The following is a 13,713-nucleotide window of genomic DNA, read 5'->3' on the forward strand; positions in this document are numbered from 1 at the left end:
GCAAGAAAATTACATAAAAGCCATACAGATTGCAAAGGAAATCGACACTTTAAAAGTGTTAACATCACAGTTTTGAATGCCATCCAATGGAATTTAAATACAATAGCAATTTGATACCCACCATCATTCATTTTTATATGTAAAAAATAAAAATCACTTTAAGAAATTTTACATTACCCGCTTTTCTCCCTGAACTTGTATTTCTATTTCATTTTACTCTCACAGAAGTTTATCCTCAGGTAATACAATTTTATGCTTAAATGTCTTGTATTGATCATCCTATCATACTTCTCCACCATACAAATGTGTGTTTATGTTGTAATTTAATTTGTAAAAATGTTTCCTGAGATCATGATCCTCTAAAAGCTTTCTTACCTATCATTATGAGTATTATTATTGCATGATTAATCAAAATAACATATAGGATCATTTTGTGATAGATGAAACTTTATTGCAAATATACCTCAGTGCAAAGGTAGGTGATTTTTCTCAATAAGCCCTGCATCATTCTATTCATGTTTGTTTGGTAATAGCTACGAAAACTTGGTCACATAAAATAAGTACATGGGAATGGAAAGGGTTTGGCACAGGAGTATCATTGTTTTTTTTAAACTCCTTCCAAATGTGCCAAAAATCACGTAGTAATCATCATCAAAATTTAATGACCGTCAACTGACAACTCCAAGAGGTCCTTATTCAGTTTTGTTGAAGGCAGATAACTGGAAACCATCTGACTTGCAAAAAGTCATTAAAGTTACTTACTCTCTCAATCCAAACACCAATATTTCAATATGTTCCTTTGTTTGGACCTTTGAGAGGTTTATACACCCTCTGGCAGTGAACCTGAGAATGACTTTTTGGGGAGGGAAAGGCCTTTTTTGTTTATTTGCTTTGATTGCCCCACTACTCCTTGGAATGACAGTGACTTTTGTTTACTGCTGTATCTCCAGGGCCTACAAGAAAAGTGTCAGGTACGTAGTAGGTGCTCAGTGAATTATCTGGGATGTTATGAAAGAATGTAGAAATCATGGGTGGCTGGGTGTATGGGGGGGAAGGGACCAGGGCAGGAGGCAGAGACACAGAGGCACTCAGTGCACTGATTTGAGTTTCTCATGTCAAAGGCACCAAGAAGCCACCTTTCCCCAAATTGAAGCAGCACTGAGTAGAGAAAAGGCCTAATCTTTGGCATCTCACCTGGGTTTGAGTTTTGACATTGACACTGAATAGTGGTGACTTTTGGCAAACTCTTGGTCTTAAGAGTCCTACCCTGGGTAAAAAGAATAACTGTCCCTCTCGCAACGAGAGGCTTTGGAGCAAGTAACAAATATGATCATGCCTGTGAAGTACCTGCACCATCGCATGCACTCAGTAAATAGGAATTGTCCTTCATTTGAACCTGCTTTTCCTTTTGGTGACACACCTTTCCCTCTACTAGGCCAGAAATTTGCACTATTGGACTTATTCTGAACGTTCACTGGCACAGATACTAAGCAGTAGACAAGATGGTAGAGTTAGGGGCCTCAGGGGGAATCCAGGGCAGTGGGACCTCCTGTACCTCAGTTTCCTCATCTAGGAAATGGGAGTAATAACAGCCCTACCTCGCAGGGTTGTTGTGCAGAATAATGTGTTAGCTTTTGTGAAGTGCTTAGAACAGAACCTGATACACAGTAAAGGGTTAATAAGTGAGGGCTACCTGGGAGAGAAGGAGCACGCCAGGGTAATAGCGGAGTGGGAGAGTGGGGATCATCTGAGCTGCTGTGTCTCCCACACACCATTTATAAGATGCATCAGGATGTCGCAGGGAGTCAGGCTCTATGGAGGAACGAACACCACTGGGCAAGTTTCAGTGAGTGTAGCAGGTTAAGGGCACCATGCGTATCTGTGGCCAGAAGAACAACATATTTCCTTCACGGCTCCTGCCCCTCCAAAGCCCTGCCTGCTATTGGTCATGAGCTTATAATCAACCGATAAAGTGGGGAAAATATGGAATAACTTCCAATACAGGTGTCAGAATCTCTTCAGCCATGAAGGAGGAAGCTGTAGTGAAAATGCAGGCATGAACTCCAACAGATGTTTTGTCTGTCAAAGAGAAAAAATCAGTATAGGAGACAGCTCCTCAGCAACAGAGCAGTCCCTGAAGAGGAAATGTTGCCTTATGACTGGGATTAAGCTCTTCAAAGAATTCTTCAAGGAGAAACCAAAACTGTGCCACTGAAACTCCTCAGATTGTTGAAATAAACATTGAAATGGATAATAATTCATGTGTCACCCCAGGGACAAGACTTGCAAGAAGAGGTTTCTACTATTGACATGCTCCGTGGGGTAGGAAGAAAAAACATTCCTGTTCTGCAGAGACACAAAGTTCATTGGATACTGGTAAAAAGCTTGGTGGAGGGAATTCCCTGGTGGTCCAGTGGTTAGGGCTTGGCGGTCCCACTGCCAGGGGCCTGGGTTTGATCCCTGGTTGGGGAACTAAGATCCCACAAGCCGCACAGCCAAAAAAAAAAAAAAAAAAAAGTTTGGTGGAACTCGAAGTGGACTTCAAAGGAGAGAGAGGCGAAATGGCATAAGCTCTGTACATGACATGAACATCATTTCCAGCAGCACTGTAGGAGACAGAGATTGCAGGATACTGTAGGCTTGTGTTTTCCCATGAGAACTTAAACAAGCGGTCAAAGCTCCTCTTTTCTAATAAAAGAAAAACATGCCTTTCTGAATTAATGCTTGAGAAATGTTCTTTCCCTGCTGTCTCAGATTTAGCCCCTAAATGGCCTTTGATTAAACAGCATATTCCTGTGAGCCCACATTCAACATTTTTTGATACGTTTGATCTATCCTTGGCTTCTACAGAAGCTGAAGAGGATAAGCTTAGAGAGAGAATGCAGCTTGGTGTTGAAAAAGAGGTTGATCCCCTTCCCGATGCACAAACACATACGTCTGAAGACACTGTACCAGTTAATTTTTTATATAAACTGGAACCAAAGTCAGCTCCTAGAATGACTGAAATAAATCAGAACAATTCTGCAATTTCACAAGCTAATTGTGACTCAGAAGAGGACACAACCCCCCAGTGTTTGCAATCACGCAGGCAAGGGCAACGTCAGGTACCCGGAGACAGCCATGCCCATGTTAGTAGCTGGAGAGCTTGGGAAGTCCATAAACAGATTGATTACATACACTGCCTCATGCCCAATTTGCTTCAGATTACAGGCAATCCCTGTCACTGGTGAGTGATGAACCATTACGAAGAAGAGCCGTTCTTTTTTTTTTTTTTTGCGGTACGCGGGCCTCTCACTGTTGTGGCCTCTCCCATTGCAGAGCACAGGCTCCGGACGCGCAGGCTCAGCGGCCATGGCTCATGGGCCCAGCCGCTCCGCGGCATGTGGGATCTTCCTGGACCGGGGCACGAACCTGTATCCCCTGCATCGGCAGGCGGACTCTCAACCACTGCTCCACCAGGGAAGCTCAGCAGAGCTGTTCTTGAAGAGAAACCTGAAGGCCCATTTTTGATCAGGGACTCTGCAAAGAGTCCTCTTTTCCGTGATCTTCCGACGTGACAACAGATCCCTGCCTGCCCAAATTGAACAGTGGAATCATAACCTTAGTTTTAATACTCATGACCCTTAGACAATTCATTTTCCACTGTAACAGGACTTTTGTGGAACGCTTTAAAGATCCCAGCTCTTGCATGTTTTTTGGACCATTGCTTACTATATCACTAAATAGGACATTTAGGCCGCAATATAACTGCCATGCAGTCATCTGTAGGTGCACCACATATGATGGTGGTGGGCTCCCTTCCCATCAATGTTACAGGATTTTTTAAAAGAGTGTCATTAAAAACAAAAAGAGTTCGCTGGTTAGAATGAGAACCAGTCAAGGCAAAGTAAACTCTCCCATCCCCAAAGGACATTACCTAGATCTGCTTTTATGTTCGTCAGAGAGTACACCTATAGCAAGCACACATATCAGTGTTAAGCTTCTTCAGTACAGTACGTAAGCTTAGTGTTAGTATCTGTCAGATGTGATCTACTGTTACTTAGATAAACGTGGTGCCTATTGAGACAACAGAGGATAGAGCTACAGGTGTTCAGTAAGGCTACAAAAACATTTAGTTGATTTAGTTAATGGGTTTTTAATGGCTGTAGTAATTGAGTGAGGCAACTCTGGGGCATTTGCTGTGAAGAATTCTATTTCTTACTGAAGAATAAATAATTATTGGATGAGTGTTACAACAGTGTGACTAATGTTTGAAATTACCATTTTTCTAAAAATGTTTTCTATAAACTTTCAAAAGTAGCAATGTTTGTAGTTACTATAAATCAAGCTTTGGAAGTCCCCAAAATAAAGACTGCTTTCCTTTAAGGAAAAAAAAATTGCAATTTTCTGACATGAGGGCATAGTGCATTTCACTTAAGCATTGCTATAGTTTATACTCAGTCTCCTTGTCTGTTTCGTGAAAAGTACTGTTAAGTAAACTGGATTTCTGTCAACTCCCTGGCATTTCCCTTAAATTTATTAAATCTGAAGAAAGGATACTGGAAATAAAGTTGTAGGCCTGGTGCTTCCTAGAGGGCTGAGGCCAGGTGTGGGCATCCAGCAGGGTTCCCAGGTTGTTTATCTCAGTCCTTAAGAACAAGAAATGCATGTTGGGATGGTGGTATTTTAGATTTAATCAAAGCACCCTCTAATTTACTAAAGAAAAAGTACTATAACTTTGGGAGGTAAGAATCCTTCATTACTAAGACAAAGCCCATGCTTTCTAGTAAAACAAAAGAAACACCCCAGAATGTTAACAGAATTTCTCTAGGGAATGGAAGTACAGGAGATTTCTTTTTTTCCACCCCACTTTTCTGTATTTTATAATTTTCATTAAAGAGCAAGTATTATTCTTACAATGAGAAGCTGTATTTTAACAAATTTATAAGATAACACAAAATTAATTAAAGCATGAGTCTCCTTTGATTATATTAAGTCCAATATTCAGAGCATTGGATAGAGTTTTTAGAAAGACTTTGTCTCAGTTTGGGGGAATAATTAGCCCTATACTAAATGGTGCTCTAGTCTCACCTAACAAAGCATAAAAGTCATACCTGAAGTGATCAAACTGTTTCCAAGTAATTTAACCATTTCCCAGAACAAAACTCAAGATTTTTCTTGGTGCTTACTCAGATGGACACTTGATCCACAGTAGCTGTGGCTCCTCTACTCATCCTTGGTCCGTTGGGAGACTCGTGTTTATCCCACTTAATCTCAATGCCCAGCTCAAATGTCATTTCTTCTCAGTAGTTTTCCCTGACCCACATTCTTTCTAACCCTTCCTGTCATCTGTATTTCTATAGCACTTTACCTCTCATTATTATCACCTTTTCGTTTAGTAGGCATGACACTCTCTCCCCGCATGTTTGTAGCTTGGGAGCTCCTTGAGGGCAGATATCATATTCTATTCATTCTTTTATCATAGTGTGGTGGATTAAAAATGGCCATAAATTATTTTCTCTTCAAGAAGTGGAGTGTATTTGCCCTCACATTGAATCATGGCTGGCCTTGTCACGTACTTTGATCTGTGGAATGTGGCAGGTGACATGCTGCCTTGAGCTGCTGTGTGCAGTCCAGGTACCCTCCCAGAGAGACTGTGTGGAGAGAGATGGCTGCCTGGCCAGCCTCCAGCCCTTGCAGCCATCCCAGCTGAGATGTCGAGACTTGTGAGTAAACCCATCTTCAATTTCTAGCCCCAGGTGAATCTCTAGATGACTGCGGCCTCATGAATGGGCCTAGCTAAACCCAGCCCAGATTGCAGAATAATGAACAAATGCATGACTATTGTTTTAAGCCCCTAAATTTTGGGTGGATTGTCCTGCAGTAATAGATTATGGAAACACAGAGTATCTGGGGTATGGTGAGTCTTCCAATAAGTGTTTATTGAATTAAATTTATTTTTGTATTTATTTATTTATTTTGGCTGCACCATGCGGCATGCAGGATCTTAGTTCCCCTAATAGGGATCGAACCTGTGTCTCCTGAATTGGCAGTGTGGGGTCTTAACCACTGGACCACCAGGGAAGTCCCAAATTAAATTTAATTGTAAGAGACTGGATGGGTAAAATTGGTCCAGATGACCCTCATGGTCCTTTTTAGCACTGAGATTCTATAATCTCAAGACCCTTAATGACCTTGGATTATGCCATTACTTCCTTTATTTCTACCTATAAATGAGAGTTGAATCTAGATACACTACAGTTAAGTCCTTGGGCATCTTAGTCCATTTGGGCTGCTATAACAAAATACCATAGACTGGGTGGCTTATAAACAACAGAAATTTATTTCTTACAGTTCTGGAGGCTGGGAAGTCCAAGATCAAAGCGCTGGCAGATTAGATGTCTGGTGAGAACCCACTTTCTGGTTCATAGATGGCTGTCTCCTTGCTGTGTCCTCATATAGTGGAAGGGAGGAGGTTTCTCTCTGAGGCCTCTTTTTTTTTTTTTTGCAGTACGTGGGCCTCTCACCGTTGTGGCCTCTCCCATTGCGGAGCACAGGCTCCGGACGCGCAGGCTCAGTGGCCATGGCTTACGGGTCCAGCCGCTCCGCGGCATGTGGGATCTTCCCGGACCGGGGCACGAACCCGTGTCCCCTGCTTCAGCAGGCGGACTCTCAACCACTGCGCCACCAGGGAAGCCCTCTGAGGCTTCTTTTATAAGGGTACTGATCCCACTAATAATTGTAAGAGTGACCTAATCACCTCCCAAAGGCCCCATCTCCTAATACCATTATCTTGGGGATTAGGATTTCAACATGTGAATTTTGGGTGACACAAATATTTAGACCATAATATTCCATCTCTGGTTCCCCAAACTTCATGTCCTTCTCACATATCATCAACTGAAAGGTCTAAGTCCAAAGTCTCATCTAACTGTCATCTAAATCAGATATGGGTAAGATCAAGTTACAGTCCATTGGGCTTTGTGACATTTAATGTATTAATATTTAGAGACAGCACCTAGGGTCACCTATTTTGACCAATCTCTTTTCCAAACCCAGTTTTCTGCAGTTGTATTGACTTCACGTAATTTCTTATATGTGAAAATCATGCCCCATAACCCATTTACTGTAGAACATAAACTACTTTGAGATTTTTTCAGTAATGGAGAAAAATACTCTTTCAGATCTGGCCTATACTAGTTTTTTAGTCTTTAAAATTTTTCTCCAATTTCTTATTAGAGATATAAAATCTGCAATGATGACCACGCAATGACAAGTGAGCTAACCAATCCAAACCATGGCATTTTGTAAAGTTTGAAACGTCTTAGAATTTCAGGCAATCTGCATTTTGGAAGAAGACTCAGCCTTTGAATTGTTACTTACTTTATCCTTTCTTTAATGCTGAACTGTTTACAATCAATTGACCATTTTTCTTCATCTTATTATTTCAGGAGGGGATGGATGCTATGGATTTATGAAGAATATGCTTTAAAGATAGGCTATAGTCCAAGCATCAGGTTGGTCTTTCTGAGGTCATGCATGAAAATCAAGATTTAGCTATGTTGCAGTTGTAACAGAAAGGTCCGAAGTCTAAACTCTACCAGACTCTCAGAAGCCATTGGTTCTGTGTTTAAATACCTTCCTCTGATGGAAATGTGGGAATGGAAGGGAGCTGGAGTGAGAGGGCGGCAGCCCACAGAAACGGCTCTCTGTGCACTTCCTAGTCTCCTGTTTTAAATGTGAAATGTTTTCTTGGTTTTGAAACACTTCTGTGCTTGTTCCTGCCACCCTGACAGCCTGGTTTGAACCAGTTTCTGGTTGAGACCTTGGTGCCATGGTAATCACCCTTAGGCTCCATCTGGCTGTGTCCCTGGGTGCCCAGCTTCTGTACTTACCCATGGTTACCACTCTTGGTCCCCCGTTTTGTTCTGCCCTCCTAGCAGTCATTGGAACCTACTTTCAGTCTAGCTCTTTCTCATCCTTCAGATGCAAGGTCATTGTCATTACCATAGGAAGAGTTTCCTTGACACCCAAGATAGGTTCAGGTCCTCCTGATGTATGCCCTCTTTGTTTCCTGTATTTTACCGTCAAGGTACTTATCACAATTTATAATTATCTTTGTCATCTATTCTGCTTATTTTTGTGTCTTCAGCACCTGGGACAGTGGCTGGCACATAGTAGGAGTTCAATAAATGTGTTGAGTAAACATGAACAAATGAAGCTTGTAACTTGGGCCCCCCACCTCTTTTAGGGTACAATTGTATATGACCTTGGGCTAGTTACAAAACTTATGTCTCACTTTATGCATGTGTAAAGTAGGGAGGGATAATATTGTTTTATTTACCCCACAGTTTGGGGTGCTGTGTATATAGCAGATGCTTAGTAAATGTTTATAGAATGAATAAATGCACCTGTTATCTCTGTGATAAGAGACACTTATTTTAAGAAGTATTTCTTTCATCTAACAGGTGAGAGAAGTTGATTTTCTAAGCAAGGGGAATCTTGTTTACTGAGTGGGAAATAAAATTCAGTATTCCCAATGCCTTTGCCCAGGGGTTTATATTTCTCTTCAGGTTGTACCTTAATACTAGATTTTTTTTAATGGAGGAGGGGAAATTTTTTTTAATTTTTAAAACTTTTTTTAAATGTGGACCAAACTAGTGATTTGATTGACTTTTCCAATTCCTAAGGGGTTGGTGTCTGTCACAGATTTTAACTGTTTGGTCCACCAAGAGTACAGATCCTAGATTGCCTGGATCTTAAAAACCTATAAGAAAGAAGCAACAGTGAATGTGAATGTGAAGACCAGGGGGAGTTCTATAGAGCTAACATTCTCATTGGATGGTACAGCTTATTGGCCTTCTGAAACACTGTCAGGATAAGATCCTGACCTTGGAGTGACGGCAAAAGTGCTTTTAGCCTAACAGTTCTTTGTATTACAAGCCTTCACAGGCTGGCCTAACTTTTTTTTTTTTGCCGCACTGCACGACATTTGGGATCTCAGTTCCCCGACCAGGGATCAAACCCGCACCCCCTGCACTGGAAGCCAAAGTCTTAACCACTGGACCACCAGGGAAGTCCCAGCCTGGCCTAACTTAACCTATTTACCCCCTATTTCCCACTGCAGCAGTGCAGTGAAGATAACATATAAAGTACAAATGCTACGCAGTTTTTCTTTTTCATGCTCATCTCTTCCCCACTGTATCTACCTACTTCTGGGATTTCTTCCACCTGACAGTTCCTTCGGCATACAGAATACAGAAAAGGTAGAAGATGCAGGAAGGGTCCAAATGTAACTAGAGTTATGTATTTTATTTGAGCCTCATCTCTTTAGAGAAAGGGGAACACAGATGAGAGGAATAAGTTAGAGATGGTCTTAAAAAAAAAAAAGCACAGAGGTGAGGGGTGTGAAGAAGGAAATCCTTCAGTGGAACATCTGCTGAAGGTGAAACGAAGTGAACCTGGATAAGGAATTCAGAGATAATTCTTGGTGTTTAGTATTGTGATCTGGGAGTGAGATCCCAGCGCTGAGGAAGGAGGAAGGCCAACAGGTAGAGGAGTCCCAAAGAAAGTACTGCTAGTTTGTAACTAGCCTACGTCTCCAGACCAAGTGGCCCCATTTGGGTGGGGAGGATTTGCTGAGGGAATCTGACCCCTTATTCCTAGCTCATCTACAAGGTATCCTCACTGGCGTTGCTCTGGGATGTAAGTGAATTCATAAGCTGATGCCTACTCTCTACTGACTGTGTCCTAGGCTGAGTCTGAGGTGGGGACTGGGGAGTTATAAACTGATACAGAGGCTAGTACTGCTGCTGAGACCTTGGCCTGGATGTGGGCTCAGGCTTGGTCTCTGTCTCTGGATCCAGCTCAGATTCAGGCTCCAGCTCTGACTCAGGCTCCATCTCGTGATCCAGGTCTAGGTCTGGATCTAGCCCAGTCTCTTGTTCTGACTCCTGCATGGGATACAGATCAAAGTCTAGCTCTGATTCCTCCTCTGTTATTGGGTCCTGGAGTATGAAGGCTGGACTTTTACTTCTGGGGGCTTCTATAAGACGGCTACTCATTTTATGTTTTGATTCTTCTTTCTGAAATACACACAATTAGATGGGTTAAAACTTCCCAATTAGATTTAATTTTTGAACAGTCAAGGAATTTCAGAATACAGTAGGACTTAAGGTACCAGAAAGCATGGGTTCCTGGCAAAGTAGAAAATATTTCTGGCCTAAATTTGCTTTTCATCTCCTTTGCACCCTCTGGTTCCTCAGTTACTTACCATGCTTCGAGCTCAATCAATCCATAACTTCCAATTTCTCTAGTTTTTGTAGCCAGCCTGGATTTCATGGTCAACCATTTAAATAACAATGGTCTGGTCAGCATTCCTGGACATCTTGTCTTCTTGATTTTACTTGTCTTTCCAACCCCCTAATGTAATCCTCAGCAGGCCCTTCATGACCTGGCCTCCTGCTATCTTCTTTAGCTTTATCTGTCTATAGTCCCCACCTTTTGCTCTAGCCATAGAGTTAGACTGGCAGACCTTTACGTCTGCTAGTTCATCAGTTTTATTATCCATCCCAAGGATGGTGGTAGGGGGGGATTCTAAAGGGATAGCTAAAGGAGATATTTAAAATATTTATTAATTGGTATGGCACTGGCACTAACCAAGCCTGCTGTAAAAAGATCCTTGAGTCCTCTGCTGGGTTGGGTAACCCTTCTTCAGTTGGGAAAGGATCCTGAATGACACCCAGATGCCATGGCAGTGTGGGAACCTGGGACTCAGGTTTATTGCTATTTACCAACTGGTAAGGGAACCTTTCAACATTTCAAATTCTGGGACAGCCACACTCAAAAACCTTTCCTGGACGTTGCTCATCTCTATCTGATTAGGTGTCTCCTCCCACCTCACCACCACACCACTCCCCACCCCGATGCTTCACATCATCCAACCTTGTCTGTTTCTGAGTAGGCTTCTTGTATCACTGTCTCCAATTCGTCCACATTTAACTCGGAGGACTCTGGCAACCTCCTTGACAAAGCAAATAGCACAGCATCATGGAGGGTGAGGAACAGCTGGGCCTTGGTGATGCCAGTGTCAAAGAAATCATTCTTCTCAAGTGCCCTGATCACAGAAGCTACAAACGAAACCGGGAACACACACAGGGTCAGACATCTGGGGAGGAGAGGATCCAGGATACAAAACACAGCCCTCTTCATAAGATGAAAGATACTCACAGTGACACCCTGCAATGAGCACCAAGATGTTTGCGTTTTGGAAAGCACTGAACATCTGTGGGGAGAGAGTAAGCCAGTTTTAGAGATCTTCACACTCAGTAGAGGAAAGGGCCTTTTAATTAGCTGAGTTTTAAAACTGCTTTGGTCATTCACTTGTCTGGGGTATATGTACCTTTGCATCCCCACCCCATTCAGCTCTGTAAACATTTGATGAGTGAACTGCTTTATGCCAGGAAATGCCTAAAGTGCCAGAATACAAAAGAGAATCAGATGGTCTTGGGTGGGGAGTGAGAGGGAGGGTTGCCCATGGCCTTAAGTGGGGAAACAGTTCACATAAAGAGACAAATGTTCACATGAGGACAGTGCTAGGATAGACACAGGCACAGGTGTGATGGGGACACACTGGACGGGCCTCATGAACAATTATACCTTGGTATTATTGCTTAGTGTTTGCACGTGACCTCCTTCTCTCTGGAGTCCACTAAGCAGAGGTGGCAAAATGTGGCCCAGAGATGGTCAAGTGATACAGTTGGGAAAGGTATTCAGGAACCCTGAGGATCATATTCAGTGCTGCTCTGCAGAGTTGTATTTGAATTTAGTAAAACATCAGACACTGACCCCAAGTATATACTTCAGCCTATATATATATATATATATATATATATATATATATATATATATAGCATATATATATATATATATATATATATATGCTCTGGAGCTATAAATCTTAACGTTCAATTCAAAAGAAGTCACCATTCACCTTAATACTCTAAGACTCAACAGGTTCCAAACCTGGGCACTAAGTTGGAGTGTCAAAAGAAACAAAACAGACAGACTCTACTTCTTTCACTGCCAAGGGGAAACAAGAAAGTCATTCTTGATCATACAGTAAATCATAACGTTATTTGGTAAAGAGCCACTATAGACACACTCTAAATGACAAGCAATGGGAGACTGAAATATCGTGAATTAAGAAGAAGCTTAAATGGAGTGGTTGTCTCTAATAAGAACAACTACTGGGATTTTTCTTAGTGGGTTCAAGTTTTCAATTATAAAGTAAACAAAACATAATGACTTCCTCCAACAAGGCGGGATACAACAAAGCAAACAGCACAGCGTCGTGGAGGGTGAGGAACAGCTGGGCCTTGGTGATGCCGGTGTCAAAGAAATCATTCTTCTCAAATGCTTTGGCCACAGAAGCTACAAACCAAACCCGAACACACACAGAGCCAGACACCTGGGGGGAAACCTGCTTTTTTAAAGTGTGAGGGTGTACCGTGAATCTCTGAAGCCTGCAAAGTTAAGGTGCCGGACATTGCCTCAATGATGGGGCTGGAGCAGAAAGTCATCAACGTAGGCCAGGTTGATGGAAGGGTTATGCCACGGACCAGAACATATGGTGCCTCCAAAAAATGGAAGACGAGAGGAGAGAGGAAAGGATGGCCCAATTATACTACAGAACAGGGGGAAGAGTGATATAATGTCAGAGGCTTTAAGTTCCAGTGCCGGGCAGGCCCCTTCCTAGCTGCGAGCACAGGACTCTTAGGGGGAAATATGGCTTGTCTCTCGGGGCTGTTGTGAGAACTAAATGAGATAGTGTATATAAATGTGCTCAACTCAGTCTGGCATGTAAGAGGCATTCGATAGTGTAGTCAATGAAATCTAAAACTACAGCTACAGTGTAAGACTGGGAGAAGAGAACACAGCCCAGTAGTACAACCTAAGATGGAAAAGTCCCAAAGATAAGACATTATCAAGTATATTTGAGCCTGCAAATGGAGAGGGGGTGGGGTGTTGGTGGGGAGAGGGTCTCATGGATGGGAAAGACCTTAATGTAAATCTCTTCTAAGCCTCTCATTTTATAGATGAGGAAACCAAGTGCAATTTATTAAGTTACCTCGGGTCTGATGGACAGTGAGTGGTAGTAAAGCCAGGACAAAGCACACATCCACAGACCACCAATCAGAGTTCTTTCTGCTATGACAAGCTTCCTATTGCCTTAGACCAAAGAGGAGCTGGACTCACTTAAGACAGAATCATCTTCACTTAGGAATAAGACATAGGATAAAATATTTATAAATATTTTGTTAAAATGGAATCTGAGGATACAAGAAGGAAAGTCAGCCAAAGGAGCATATCTCAAAAAAAGGTGGGGGGGTGGGGGACGGACAGTGGTTAAGAATCACCTGCCAATGCAGGGGACATGGGTTCAAGCCCTGGTCCGGGAAGATCCCACATGCCACTGAGCAACTAAGGCTGTGCGCCGTAACTACTGGGCCTGCGCTCTAGAGCCTGTGCCACAACTACTGAAGCCCGCGCGCCTAGAGCCCGTGCTCCGCAACAAGAGAAGCCACTGCAATGAGAAGCCCACGCACCACAACGAAGAGTAGCCCCTGCTCACCGCAGCTAGAGAAAGCCCGCACGCAGCAACAAAGACCCAACACCATCAAAAATAAATTAATTAAATAAATTTAAAAAAAAATGTGGGTGCAGTTAGAGCCA

General features: G+C 42.5%; 1 protein-coding gene and 1 pseudogene across 1 annotated transcript in view; one reads left to right on the forward strand and one right to left on the reverse strand.

Annotated features, from left to right (window-relative positions):
* The first annotated feature begins 553 nt into the window (after positions 1-553).
* On the forward strand, positions 554-4,207 carry LOC132528123 (suppressor of cytokine signaling 5-like; annotated as a pseudogene).
* A 5,056-nt stretch (positions 4,208-9,263) lies between these two features.
* Positions 9,264-13,713, reverse strand: part of SLC26A8 (solute carrier family 26 member 8) — a 72,274-nt gene continuing 67,824 nt past the window's right edge. Inside the window, 3 exon segments of the mRNA XM_060162696.1 lie at positions 9,264-10,064; positions 10,924-11,108; positions 11,209-11,263. Coding sequence (XP_060018679.1) covers positions 9,651-10,064; positions 10,924-11,108; positions 11,209-11,263 — 654 coding nt within the window. The 3' untranslated portion in view covers positions 9,264-9,650.

The sequence above is a fragment of the Lagenorhynchus albirostris genome, chromosome 10 (assembly GCF_949774975.1).
Source record: "Lagenorhynchus albirostris chromosome 10, mLagAlb1.1, whole genome shotgun sequence".
NCBI lineage: Eukaryota > Metazoa > Chordata > Mammalia > Artiodactyla > Delphinidae > Lagenorhynchus > Lagenorhynchus albirostris.